This window comes from Oncorhynchus clarkii, chromosome 6, assembly GCF_045791955.1.
Source record: "Oncorhynchus clarkii lewisi isolate Uvic-CL-2024 chromosome 6, UVic_Ocla_1.0, whole genome shotgun sequence".
NCBI classification, from domain to species: domain Eukaryota; kingdom Metazoa; phylum Chordata; class Actinopteri; order Salmoniformes; family Salmonidae; genus Oncorhynchus; species Oncorhynchus clarkii.
In genome coordinates this window covers 11822697-11836260 of record NC_092152.1, presented here as the reverse complement: position 1 = coordinate 11836260, position 13564 = coordinate 11822697, and the positions used below count along the sequence as shown (strand labels likewise).

At 42.3% G+C, this 13564-nt stretch overlaps 1 protein-coding gene across 1 annotated transcript; it reads left to right on the top strand.

The window, feature by feature from the left end:
• The first annotated feature begins 10290 nt into the window (after nt 1–10290).
• Nucleotides 10291–12624, top strand: LOC139410619 (transmembrane emp24 domain-containing protein 7-like). The gene is made up of 4 exons (XM_071155933.1): nt 10291–10377; nt 10728–10945; nt 11080–11325; nt 11593–12624. The coding sequence occupies exons 2-4, from the start codon at nt 10778–10780 to the stop codon at nt 11827–11829; spliced, it is 651 nt and encodes a 216-aa protein (XP_071012034.1). The 5' UTR covers nt 10291–10377; nt 10728–10777; the 3' UTR covers nt 11830–12624.
• The last annotated feature ends 940 nt before the right edge of the window (nt 12625–13564 follow it).

Here is a 13564-nt window from a genome sequence, read left to right as displayed (position 1 = left end):
CGGCACGATTTGTATCAGCTTCCACCAACACCATCACTCCAGTATGTTCAAGAGCAGTTACAGTCAGTAATTTTCTTACAAATATAAACAGTAGCCAAAATCACCCAACCTCCTGCAAGTACAGGAGTAAACAATGAAAACAAAGCCAACATAACTTCCCCCATTACATTTCAAAATATAGCCTTAAACTAGTCACCAATTTTGTCAAAGAGAGATTTTTCTGATTTCGCGAGTTTTCCTAACATCAGCAATCTTATCAATTATCGCAGTCATATTCTCAGAGGAGTCAGCGAGGAGCATAACATAATTGTCAGGATCAATAATACCTAGTACGTTACAGTGTCCTCCTTCCTCCGCCAAAAGATAATTTAAAGCCAACTCATGGCGGCTGACGACTGCTTTCAGATTTTGGACATCTAATGAGAGTTGGCTAAATCCTCGGATCGTTAAATTCATATGAGCCTGTAAAGAGTAGGTTCAATTGTTAACCCACTTTCTCATGACAGCCACACCCCAGGAGGGTATGACTGACATACCAAAAATCTCACCCAGGTGTAGGACATGACCATAGGCTTCCTGATTGTCTGGGATGAGTTCTCTGGCGTGCTTCAGTTCCCCAGAGTTGGTTTAACTTGTCTCATTGAAAAGATCGGTGACCAGAATTCTTAACATGTACATTTCTGTTTTCCCTAAATAACAACGTCCCCCCCATCCAGGAGGTAAAGTGAGATACCCTTTGTCACTGCATACCCACATCCATCCAAAAGGTGCTCTCATGCCTTCCTCTATCCTGGAATGGTTCCTGGAATGGTTTACACCTTTACACACTAAAATTCCCTTTACTATAGTTTCTCCTATCACTATACTCTTCTCTCTGTTGACCCATATATACACAACAAGCTCTAGTATCTCCCATATCTTCCTTCCCATTATTACAAAGACACTTCTTGTGACCACCCCAACATACATGTGTCCCATGATCCCAAGCTAACCTCTCAGTTATTTTCCCAAAGAGCAGTTCTGTGGTCTCCCTTCTGCTAGTAGGTTGTTTCTCATTACCCCTCTGCATAAAGTATAAAAACCCACATTCAAACTCTGTCCTTCTCATAGGCTCAACCTGATTACCGAACAGCTCAGTGGTTGATGTAGGCTTTCTAAACACTAAAACCTGGGTTCCTGGCCTCTTAGTCTGATTTCTAATTTTTCTCACCATTTGTATTCATTTGTTGTTTTCCTCAGATCCCCCAGGGGGTCCTGTGGCTGCGCCAACAAGGAGACCCATGGAAAGGATGATGGGGAAAACAAACCACCAGACCCGGTGTAGACTCTGTTTCCTAGTTATAGAACCTGAGTGTGAGTGTGAAATGATGTCTCCTTCTTCTGCTCGTTGGCTAGAGACTTATTTTTCATCTTTCTTTTCTGCCTTTTGGTCTGGGCCCTCTGCTTCTGTCCTTTGGCTCACACTTTCTTCCTCCTTCAGATGTCCTCTGGGCCCTGTTCTCCCTCCCTCCAGTCGCTCATCCATGGCTTCCACTCTGGGAGATGCTTGCAGTGGGAGAGATGATGCCAGCCGGACCTCTCCTCTACCCAGATTGCAGTTGGTGTTGCCATGGTCACCTGGAAGGATCCCATCCATCTTGGCTGGTTCCATTTTCTTTTATGGACTTGTAGTCTCCTATGCAGATGGTCAGAGCATCTAGATCCTCACCTGCGATTGGTTCTGCTGCTTTCCTAGTGTGAGAGTAGAGAAAACTTCTAACAGAAGTTAGTTCCTTCATGTACTCAAGATGGTCACACTGTGTCTTAGTTATGTCTATCTGTCGGTCAGTCATAGGTCTCACCCCTGGGGCCTTCATTGGTCGTCTTGTTAACATCTCATAAGGTGTTCACCCAATACCTTTGTTAAGGCTGCTGCGCATTTTCATGAGGACAAGGAGCAATCCCTCTACCCATGTAATTCCTGTGTAATGGCATAGTTTGGCCAGGGAGCCTTTCAGGGTCTGATTTGTCCTCTCAGCAACTCCTGTTACTCCGCAGGTGATAGATGGACACAAACTTCTGGTCAACACCCATCATTTTGGCCACTTGGGCAACCACATCTCCTATGAGATGGGTGCCATTGTCTCCAGACAAAACCTGAGGCACTCCAAACCTGAGTATAATTTCCCTGACTAGCAATTTTGCAACTGTTTGCGCATGGCAGTTGGTGGTGGGAAATGCTTCCACCCACCTGGTTAACCTGTCAATTATCACCATGCAGCATCTCTTTTCTTTCTTTTCGCTCTACCATGTCTATGAAGTCCATAGCAAGGTGGACTAAAAGTCCTTTTGGAGTGGGGAACTTCCCTGGTTACAGTGGAGTGGGGAACTTCCCTGGTTACAGTGGAGTGGGGAACTTCCCTGGTTACAGTGGAGTGGGGAACTTCCCTGGTTACAGTGGAGTGGGGAACTTCCCTGGTTACAGTGGAGTGGGGAACTTCCCTGGTTGCAGTGGAGTTCACTATTCTATGTTATATAATAAACATGTCGCGCAATAATAAATGAACTGTTTTACATGCTGATTCAAATTTGAGCCAATCGGCAAATAGTAGAGATCATGGTTGATGGTAAACAGGGCATGCCAGACAAAAGATGTAGCCATAAGCCAGACCTATTAGTAAAACCTCTTGCTCTCCAAACCCCAATAGCATATGCTGAGTCTGAGTAGATAGTGAGGGCCTTTTCTTCCCCCAATTCACAAGCTGTGTTCAGAGTTAATAAATCTGCCTGGTAGGGGTTGTATAACCTCAATATCACCTTCCACATCTACTACAGCAAATCATACATGTTTCTTCCCTGTGCTTTGATTTATATAAGCAGAACCATCAACGGACAACACCATGTCAGAGTCAAGCAGAGGTTCATCAAAAAAGTCTTTGTTCAGTACACATTCCTGGGCTGTCCCGATGTAAATGTTATTGTTACTGATGATTTGCTCAGAGAAGCCCAAACAATTTGTCCAGGTTGGACTAAACAGGAAGAGTGAGCTCCAGTGTCTATTAGAAATGGTAGGTCATGTCTATTAACATTAAGAGTAACCATTGGCTCTTCTCTTCCATCATTGAATTCATACTGGAGCAGGGGAGTCGGGCGCCTTCATTGTTGATTCTGAGGGAAATAAGAACTGTTGGTATTCTGATTTCCCATTGGCCATGGCTGTCCTCTGTCATTAACTTGTCCTCCTTGTCCATAGGGCATAGGTGGCCCCTGGGAGCACGTACAGCTCCGGGCGAGTGGTACTGTTGCTGAGTTTCCTTTTCTTCTGCCAGACCCAAAGTTTCCTCTTCCTCTGCCAGACCCAAAGTTTCCTCTTCCTCTGTTGTAACCTCTTTCATTTCCCCCACACTGCGAACTCACATGCCCCAACTGCCCACAGGTCCAGCATTGAGTGTTCTTCCAGTAATGAAGGGCTCTGGGCAGGCCCACCTCCATGTTGTCCATATTGCTAAGTGGTGAAAAGCACATACCCTTCAGGCACCGTGTTCACGAGTGTGACTGATGTGACTGTGGGGGAGCTGCCGGCTGTGGTTGTGGTGAGCCTGTCGAAACAGCTTGAGCAGCCATCATATTGTGAGTAAAATCAACACTTCCTTTCTCGATATGTGCAAGCTGGGCCATCTTCAGTGCAGTTTCTAGTCCTCCTTTCACACACTTCTATCTCCCTCTGGTATTGAATTACCATATCTGTGGCTTGTCTGACCTCCTCTTTTAGCATTTTATTTTCGTCCACATCATCTGTGTCCATTGTCTCTTTAATCCTATCAGCAATTAGCACCTACAGATCTTCTATCAACTTCCTCTTCTCTTTTCATAATGTATACAACTTATAATTTTCCAGTCTTCTTTCTTCTCTCTTTCTTTTTTCCCTTTCTCTCTGGTCTCTGCATAGGTCACCCATGGATGGTAACGCTTAATACTTTTCTTATACTTCTTTAGTAGTTAGTTTGTTTTCTACAGGCAGCCATATGTCTAGGGTGAACACTGAACACCCACTTCTTATAAATTACAGACTTTGATACAACAGGTGTCTGCTTACCTTATAATTTGGTGATCAGAGAAGGGGGTTCAGGTTCTGTCCAGTAGTGTCACACTCACTCCCTCCTGGCAAGCTCGCCAAATGTTGGATCCACTTTTCTGGCTCTGCTATTTACTTAAAAAATAAGGAATACTCAAAATGTGCATTTATAAATCCTAACAATTTTAATCAAAATACAGCTGTAGACAGAAGTCAAAGATCAAACATCAAACATACAACTCTCTCTCCTGAGATCTGCAAAATAGGAAAAGTCCAAGTTGCTTTTAATATGCTTGCAGTCAACCCCTAGTGATGTAACGGCCTACGTCAATACCTTCTACTCATGAGACCAAGCCCATACATATGCAGTTTTACAAACTTGCAAGAGAGACACTAGTTCCAGTGTTTTCTAAGGGCTCAACAGTAATTGTCCCCAAGTTGCTTTATAGTGGTATGTCTGACTAGTCTCTTATCTCTTTCACTCCCCTGCAGGGTTCTGTGTCTATGAGTCTCTTTTAGCCATGAGGCGCATTCTCACAGACACCCTGCTTTGACTGAAAAAACTCAGACATCTCTCAGACCATTTCTTAATAAGAAAGAGAGACTAGAAAATAACTGTGGAACAATATTAAACCTTATAATGCATATATTGTTAATCTGTAGTCTAGGACCCTATACATGTAGTGGGGGAGGGTTATTATAGCCCTTCCCCTTCTATTAATACAAGAAAAGCATAATCAATAATTATAATACATCAAACATTTGGTGCGGCCCCTATCATGACCCCAAGTTGACCCCATCAGCCTGTTTGTAGAGCTCCGACTTTCCGACCTGAAAATCAATAACATCATGATCTGACCTCGTAATTTTCAGAGTTCCCAGTTGTCTTGAAAGCACCATTAGCTAGCCAACGTCGCCATGACATCATCTACATGATCTTGGAAGCAGTATATCTTCATACTGTACTGTCTTTTGCCTCGTTCACGTCTTAGTCGGAACTAGAACTAGGAATCTCTTACATTTCTGACTCGCTAAATGGTTGTAGTTATACACCATTCAATCAGTTACACCGTTCAATCAGTTACCAAGTCTGACATTTTCGAATTTCCTAGTTCCAACTACCATATGAACGCAGCATTTGATTGATTGGTTGAGGGATTCACAATCATGATCAATGATGTTTAGTCTCAGGTACAGCCGGATATTGGGAGGTCATTATTTGCAGATGATGGGGCCTTATGGAAGAGAGGAAGAAATGTGCCATGCAAAGTCTGGAAGGTACAGAAAGCAATTGATGAGGTAGAGCGGTGGGCATTAACCTCTCTGGGATATGTGGGACGTCCCGCCTGGCCAAAAGCCAGTGAAAATGCAGAGCGCAGAATTCAAATAAATGACTATAAAAATCAAACTTTCATTAAATCACACATGTAAGATACCAAATTAACGCTAGACTTGTTGTGAATCCAGCCAACATGTCAGATTTCAAAAAGGCTTTTCGGCGAAAGCAAACGATGCTATTATCTGAGCACCTCCGTAAACAAAGAGAGAAAAGCATATTTCAACCCTGCAGGCGCGACACAAAACGCAGAAATAAAAATATAATTCATGCCTTACCTTTGACGAGCTTCTTTTGTTGGCACTCCAATATGTCCCATAAACATCACAAATGGTCCTTTTGTTTGATTAATTCCGTCGATATATATCCAAAATGTCCATTTATTTTGCGTGTTTGATCCAGAAAAACACCGGTTCCAGCTTACGCAATGTGACTACGAAATATCTCAAAAGTTACCTGTAAACTTTGCCAAAACATTTCAAACTACTTTTGTAATGCAACTTTAGTTTTTTTTAACGTAAATAATCGATACAAAAGAAGACGGGATGATCTGTGTTCAATACAGGAAGAAAACAAACTGTAGCTAGCTTTCTGGTCACGCGCCTCTATCTAAAAGTACACTACAAGTGACCCTCGTTCTGAACAGGGCTATTTCTTCATTACACAAAGGAAAAACCTCAACTAATTTCTTAAGACTGTTGACATCCAGTGGAAGCGTTAGGAACTACAAGAAGGTCCCTTAGAAATCTGGATTCCAAATGAAATCTCATTGAAAAGAGCATGACCTCAAAACAAGAAATCTGAATGGTTTGTCCTCGGGGTTTCGCCTGCTAAATAAGTTCTGTTATACTCACAGACATGACTCAAACAGTTTTAGAAACTTCAGAGTGTTTTCTATCCAAATATACTAATAATATGCATATCTTATGGGGATGAGTAGCAGGCAGTTGAATTTGGGAATGCATTTCATCCGGATGTGAAAACAATGCCCCCTGTTACCAAGAAGTTAACGTTGGGATTTAGGTTCTCTGTAGATGTTAAGTAATTTTGTAATCAATGTTCATAGATTCCAATTTATGTTTATCTGTCTGATAGCCAGAGGTTATAAAGTTCTGGTGTTAAATAAAACAGACAGAATTTCCAGCTCACAATTGATCAGATCCAGATTTATTTGCGAGAGCTCTCCAGTTTACACAAATACATTCCTTTTATACCATCCTAACCTACGCACATACATACACACCAACATAGGGATTTTCTCATGAGTCTCATCACAGTTTATAACCACTCAGCTGACAGTTCCAGGCTCCCCCAGATACTAGAGCTCTGGAGGAGCTCTCCCTGTCCTCTCTTATCTCCACAAATTTACATCCAGGTCGGTTCCAACATAGGTTAATGCCCCTCTCCGTTCTCTTTCTACCCCCACATACATTCCTTTCTTCCTAGGTACATGCCATATAACCCCTTCCTAATGAACAAACATTATTTAACACTACAAGAAAGACAGGGTAGAATTCTTGCCAGTTATAGTGCAGTATACCTCATTTAGTCATTATTCATAAAAAATCCCATAACAGTAGAGAAAACTCAGACAGTGTTCTTTACCAGGAGGAAGGTGGGAGATGAGGTATGCTTGAGGTTATATGGGAGAATATTGGAGAGGGTCGGTGCCTTCAGGTTCCTTGGGGTATACCTTCATACTAGAATGACCTAGGCAGAACACAATGAGAGAGTGGTGGGAAAGTGTAAGAAGTTACTAAATGTGATGCACTGTCTGACAGGGATGGAGTGGGAGGCTGGGCGTGCCTCATTGAAGACCATATATGTTGTATTGATCCGATCTGTAATAGTCTATGGAAGTATAGCGTATGGTTTGGCTAGATGTCATACAGGGACAAGGACTGGGGCATTTCAGACATCCCCAGTGGCTACACTACAGGTGGTGATGGGGGAAATGCCATTGCAGATTAGGAGACAGCAGCTGGCAATTAATTATTTGGGTCAACCTACAGGGACATGGGGTATCTCATCCTGCAAAAGGGATTTTACAGGCATGCTGGGAACATGAGCAAAGACAGAACACAAGCTTTGGGTGGGTGGGTAATACCCAGGCGAAGGAGATGAGAATGTATGGAAGGGAGTTCAGCCTAACGGTAGCTATTCCTGTAAATCCACAATGGCTACTCCCACCTCCAGTAGTAGATCTAGAAGTATTGGAGAGACTACAGAAAGATAGGGAGGGTGTTGATCCATCTGATTTGTTTAAGAGACATCTGGATACTGTGTATCAAGATTTTGTGGCCATGTACACAGATGGTTCAAAAGATCCAAGGACAAGACGTACTGGGTCAGCATTGTAGTGCAGGAATGTGGGGTGAAAGTCAGGAAACGTATTACAGATCATCTGGCTGTATATTCGGCAGAGGTGGTGGCCATGCTGTTGGCCTTGCAGTAGGAGGAGGAAGTTAAGCCAGAAAGAGTAGTTATTTGCTCTGATTCATGTGCAGTGTTAAGGAGTCTCCAGTCCTTTATATCACGTAGCAGACAAGACTCGCTTTATGAGGTGCTACAAACCCATGGCAGGAGTAAACATGTGGGTATACAGATAATATTTACATGGGTCCCAGCTCATGTGGGAGTGGAGAGGAAAGAGGCAGTAGATGTACTGGCAAAACAAGCACTAAGTAGTGGGGATGTGGATGTGGTAGTTTCAATGAGCAAGGCAGAGGCAAAAAGCCTGATATGGACAGTGATGGTGGACAAATGGCAGGAGCATTGGAATAGAGATTTAAAAATATATATATTTATTTTTCACCTTTATTTAACCAGGTAGGCCAGTTGAGAACAAGTTATCATTTACAACTGCGACCTGGCCAAGATAAAGCAAAGCAGTGCGACAAAAGACAACAACACAGAGTTACACATGGGATAAACAAAAGTAGTCAATAACACAATAGAAAAATCTATATACAGTGTGTGCAAATGGAGTAAGGAGGTAAGGCAATAAATAGGTAGCGAGGTAATTACAATTTAGCAAATTAACACTGGAGTGATAGATGTGCAGATGATGTGCAAGTGTAAATACTGGTGTGCAAAAGAGAAACAAATAAAAGTCAATAAAAACAATATGGGGATGAGGTAGGTAGTTGGATGGGCTATTTACAGATGGGCTGTGTACAGCTGCAGCGATCCGTAAACTGCTCAGATAGCTGATGCTTAAAGTTAGTGAGGGCGATATAAGTCTCCAACTTCAACAATTTTTGCAATTCATTCCAATCATTTGCAGCAAAGAACTGTAAGGAAAGGCGGCCAAACTGGTGTTGGCTTTGGGGATGACCAGTGAGATATACCTGCTGGAGCGCGTGCTATGGGTGGGTGTTGTTATGGTGAACCAGTGAACTGAGATAAGGCGGAGCTTTACCTAGCAAAGACTTATAGATGACCTGGAGCCAGTGGGACTGGCGACGAAAATGTAGCGAGGTCCAGCCGACGAGAGCATACAGGTCGCAGTGGTGGGTGGTATATGGGGCTTTGGTGACAAAACAGATGGCACTGTGATAGACTACATCCAGTTTGCTAAGTAGAGTTTTGGAGGCTATTTTGTAAATGACATCGCCGAAGTCAAGGATCGGTAGGATAGTCAGTTTTACGAGGGTATGTTTGGCAGCATGAGTGAAGGAGGCTTTGTTGCAAAATAGGAAGCCGATTCTAGATGTAATTTTGGATTGGAGATGCTTAATATGAGTCTGGAAGGAGAGTTTACAGTCTAACCAGACACCTAGGTATTTGTAGTTGTCCACATATTCTAAGTCAGAACCGTCCAGAGTAGTGATGCTAGTTGGGCGGGCGTGTGTGGGGAACGATCAGTTGAAGAGCATGCATTTAGTTTTACTAGCGTTTAAGAGCAATTGGAGGCCACGGAAGGAGAGTTGTATGGCACTGAAGCTCGTTTGGAGGTTTGTTAACACAGTGTCCAAAGAAGGGCCAGATGTATACAGAATGGTGTCGTCTGCGTAGAGGTGGATCAAAGAATCACCCGCAGCAAGAGCGACATCATTGATATATACAGAGAAAAGAAACGGCCCAAGAATTGAACCCTCTGGTACCCCCATAGAGACTGCCAGAGGACCGGACAACAGGCCCTCCGATTTGACACACTGAACTCTATCTGAGAAGTAGTTGGTGAACCAGCCGAGGCAGTCATTTGAGAAACCAAGGCTGTTGAGTCTGCCAATAAGAATGCAGTGATTGACAGAGTCGAAAGCCTTGGCCAGGTCGATGAAGACGGCTGTACAGTACTGTCTTTTATCGATGGTGGTTATGATATCGTTTAGTACCTTGAGCGTGGCTGAGGTGCACCCGTGGCCAGCTTGGAAACCGGATTGCACAGAGGAGAAGGTACAGTAGGATTCGAAATGGTTAGAGATACCACGGGCATGTATTTATTTCAAGTGCAGAGGAAAGTTGGGGAGGGGAGAACGGCAGGAAGGGACAGAAGAGAGAAGGCTATATTTACAAGATTAAGGGTGGGACACAGCCATTTGAATAAGACCTTACATGTAATAGGAAAGCATCCAACAGGAAAATGTAAGTATTGCCAGGAAACCGAGACAGTGGAGCATGTATTGATACAGTGTGGACATTATTGGAGGGAAAGAGAGAGGATGAGATCTAGTATGAGGGAGAAGGGGTTACGGGAAATTAGTTTAAGGGGTATATTGAGTAGAACGTCATTAGATATAGTCTCAAATATGTTGTTATTTTTTTAAGAGCAACGCGGCTGGCAGGCAGGATTTAGTTTCTCCCTGTCTCTGTCCCACACTCCAGTACAGTAGGTGGCGGTAATGCACCATAAAGTTGGATGCCAACCACCCATAAACCCCACCAAAGAAGAAGAAGAAGCTCGGCTGAGGAACGAGCGTCGCGGAGGAGTGACGTTAATGCTACGTCTCTTAGTAGCTACTTGTTTCCGGGTGAGGAATTTGAGGTGAGTGGTATTGGACGAAACACAATATTTAACTAAAATAGTATGCTATTAAATGACTCCTTAAAATATTAGAACAATACGCATTAACAAATGTTGTAATTGTTAATTGTAAACCTACTTAATTTTGCGAACTACATTTCTAATAGAAGTGGATACCTAGTTAATCGGCCTTGTCAGCTAGCTACATTAGCATAGCAAGTTAGCTAGCTAACGTTAGTTGTGAATTCCGGGTTTGTTTTGCCATTCTATTTCTGTTATTTTATTTGTTATTTGTAGTTTGTCAATGTGTACGTTTGTATTAGATTACGTAGTTATCTGTTTGATTATCTGGAAATGTTCTGTGTTTTCAGGTCCACAACGATATAAAATTAACAGTATCGACAATCTTCCATCCGCCAAGATGTGCAGTTATCACGGTACAATCAGACTGTTTGTGCAGGTGCTTTGGGCCCACCTTCTCTGTGGATGGGCGTTTGGCTCTGAGCTTACATTTGAGCTTCCGGATAACGCAAAACAGTGTTTCTATGAAGATATTACCGTTGGTACCAAGTGTACACTTGAGTTCCAGGTAAGTTAATTGAGGCCCTCACATTATGACATGGAGTTATGGGAATTAATATTGATAATAATTCCACCACTATGGGTCCAAGTTGTATATTGAAATGGATAGGCTGTATTTTAAACAACACATTTTCTGTCCAGGTTGTCACTGGTGGGCATTACGATGTTGACTGTCGCCTGGAGGATGCAGATGGTACTGTTCTTTACAAAGAAATGAAGAAGCAGTACGACAGCTTTACATTCACGGCTGCCAAGAATGGAACATACAAGTTCTGCTTCAGCAATGAGTTTTCCACCTTCACGCACAAGACGGTCTACTTCGATTTCCAAGTTGGAGAGGATCCTCCACTTTTCCCCAATGAGAACAGGGTCACTGCTTTGACCCAGGTAGGTCTGTTAAAATGACTATTGTTGAGAGATGCTCTTCTATGTGATATTTATTATGACCGTTCAATAACAAACAAAAAAAAACAATTGGTTAAATCTCTACAACAGTATGAAATGTCATTGGATTTCAGTGGGCCCCATTAGGTGAAGATGTCATGTGGGAATAGTGTGCTTTGACAAACAGTGGTTGGTTATTTGCAGTGCTTGTATGTCAAAACATGCAAGGATCTTGTAAGGATCTTTAAACTCTAAATACCTCTGTTTCAGATGGAGTCTGCCTGCGTGTCCATTCATGAGGCCCTGAAATCGGTCATTGACTATCAGACACATTTCCGTCTGCGGGAGGGTCAGGGACGCAGCCGTGCCGAGGACCTCAACACAAGAGTGGCTTTCTGGTCCATTGGAGAGGCCTTCATTTTGCTGGTGGTCAGCATCAGCCAGGTAGTTTTGCTTAGGAGCTTCTTCTCTGACAGGAAGACCACCACGACGCGGGTTGGATCCTAACGTCCCACAGCATCTCATCCCAGTTACCTCCTCCACTACAACAACAGCGGTTCATGGCAGATTTTTGCTTTTTAGATGCCATTCACGGAATTTGAATTTTTAATATACGTTCAGGTTTGAAGTTACTTTTAACAAACCCAGTGGATTTTCTAAATGAAATCTAGCAAATATTGGAATTGTAACAACGTATTTATTATGTGGGTGCATATTGTCATTGTTTTTTACAACACTGTTTTCCTGAATGTATGAACATACTGGTGGCCTGTCTTGCAGTTCTAATTTGAGACCTACTTGATACAATTCTGCTTTAAACTATAATTTAATGTATTTGCACACAGTTCTCACTTCCTCCTTAGTAATGGCTCAATTTAAACTTTGTTTTGATATTAATGAAAATAACTGATCAACTGAGTACACAATTGGTAAGCATGTTCTTTGTTTTTTATTTGAGATTCCACTCGTCAACATAGCTTGTGGCCAGCAGAGGTTGTGTTTTGGGTGGATGAGCTTTGACTTGGTGCATTTTCAGGAGTTCAACCAATCTCTTTATTGTAACTGGTGTTTTGTTCTTGGTGTAAATGGTAAAACAGATAAAATGAAGCTGGTTTAAGCACATGATTTAATTTCTTTTATGTTAGGCATTTCTTTAATGGTGTGGTCTTTTTCAGTGTGGTCTTTTTAAAATGTTGGTTTGTATACTGTTCATGATTATTTCTGAACAGTCATCACTGCTGCCACTCCAAGGAATTGTTTCCTTATTTGAACAGCTGAATAAACATTTTCTGGTAAACCCATTTTTCTGACCTTCTATAATCAATTGAACATTGGTTTGAACTATTGAAGTACAGCGTCTATATCCAGGACTAGGATGTATATTGAGCTGTAGAATAGTTCACTAACATTTGTCCAGAGAGCTCTCATCAGAGAGTATCAAGAATAGCTGATACATTAAAATCCACTCATTGCTCAGGTCTCTGATGATCAAGTATTGCTTTTTTCCTCTACAAAGGAGGCAGTTTGTGGGTCATGTATACCTGTAAACATCACAAATGGTGCGATTGTAAGCAACACAAAAAGTTGAGGGGTGATGGTTGAAAAATTTGTTACGCTTAAAAAGATTTATCTAACTAGGCAAGCCAGTTAAGAATTTCTTATTTACAAAGACGGCCTACCCCGGCCAAACACGACACTGGGCCAATTGTGCGCCACCCTATGGGACTCCCAATCACAGCCGGTTGTGATGCAGCCTGGAATCTAACCAAGGTCTGCAGTGACTCCTCTAGCACTGAGGTGCAGTACCTTACACCGCTGCACCACCCGGGAGCCCTGCCTAGTGTTCTTTTGAAGAACTGCAGAAAGCGTTTAACTATACATGAAATTGATCTTGATTATATTCACTTGGTGCTTGCTGATCTAATATGATCATAGAAAAAAACAACACGATCCTCTGTACTTGGTTCACGAAACCTCCAGGAGGTGGCAGTAGCATAGAATGAAAAAAAGACATGCAATTCAATCTCGCCATTTGGAAGGACATATGTCATTTCGTTTAATACAGTTTTATTCACAGATTACAACTTTATTCATACAAACTACAAAATTGAATTGAAATCTTGCTCAACCACCTAATAATAAAATGTATGAGGAAGTCTGACCCTTTAACTGGGTCGTCACAAGTTACCACAGCCACAAAGTCATTATTATGGCTAAATCCCGCCCATTTCTACAATTAATT

What these genes read in the sequence shown, in the direction of transcription:
- LOC139410619 (XM_071155933.1), top strand. Translation starts at nt 10,778, where the DNA reads ATGTGCAGTTATCACGGTACAATCAGACTGTTTGTGCAGGTGCTTTGG. An exon ending in AGTGTACACTTGAGTTCCAG is followed by an intron (nt 10,946 to 11,079) that starts GTAAGTTAATTG and finishes TTTTCTGTCCAG; the next exon opens with GTTGTCACTGGTGGGCATTA. An exon ending in GGGTCACTGCTTTGACCCAG is followed by an intron (nt 11,326 to 11,592) that starts GTAGGTCTGTTA and finishes CCTCTGTTTCAG; the next exon opens with ATGGAGTCTGCCTGCGTGTC.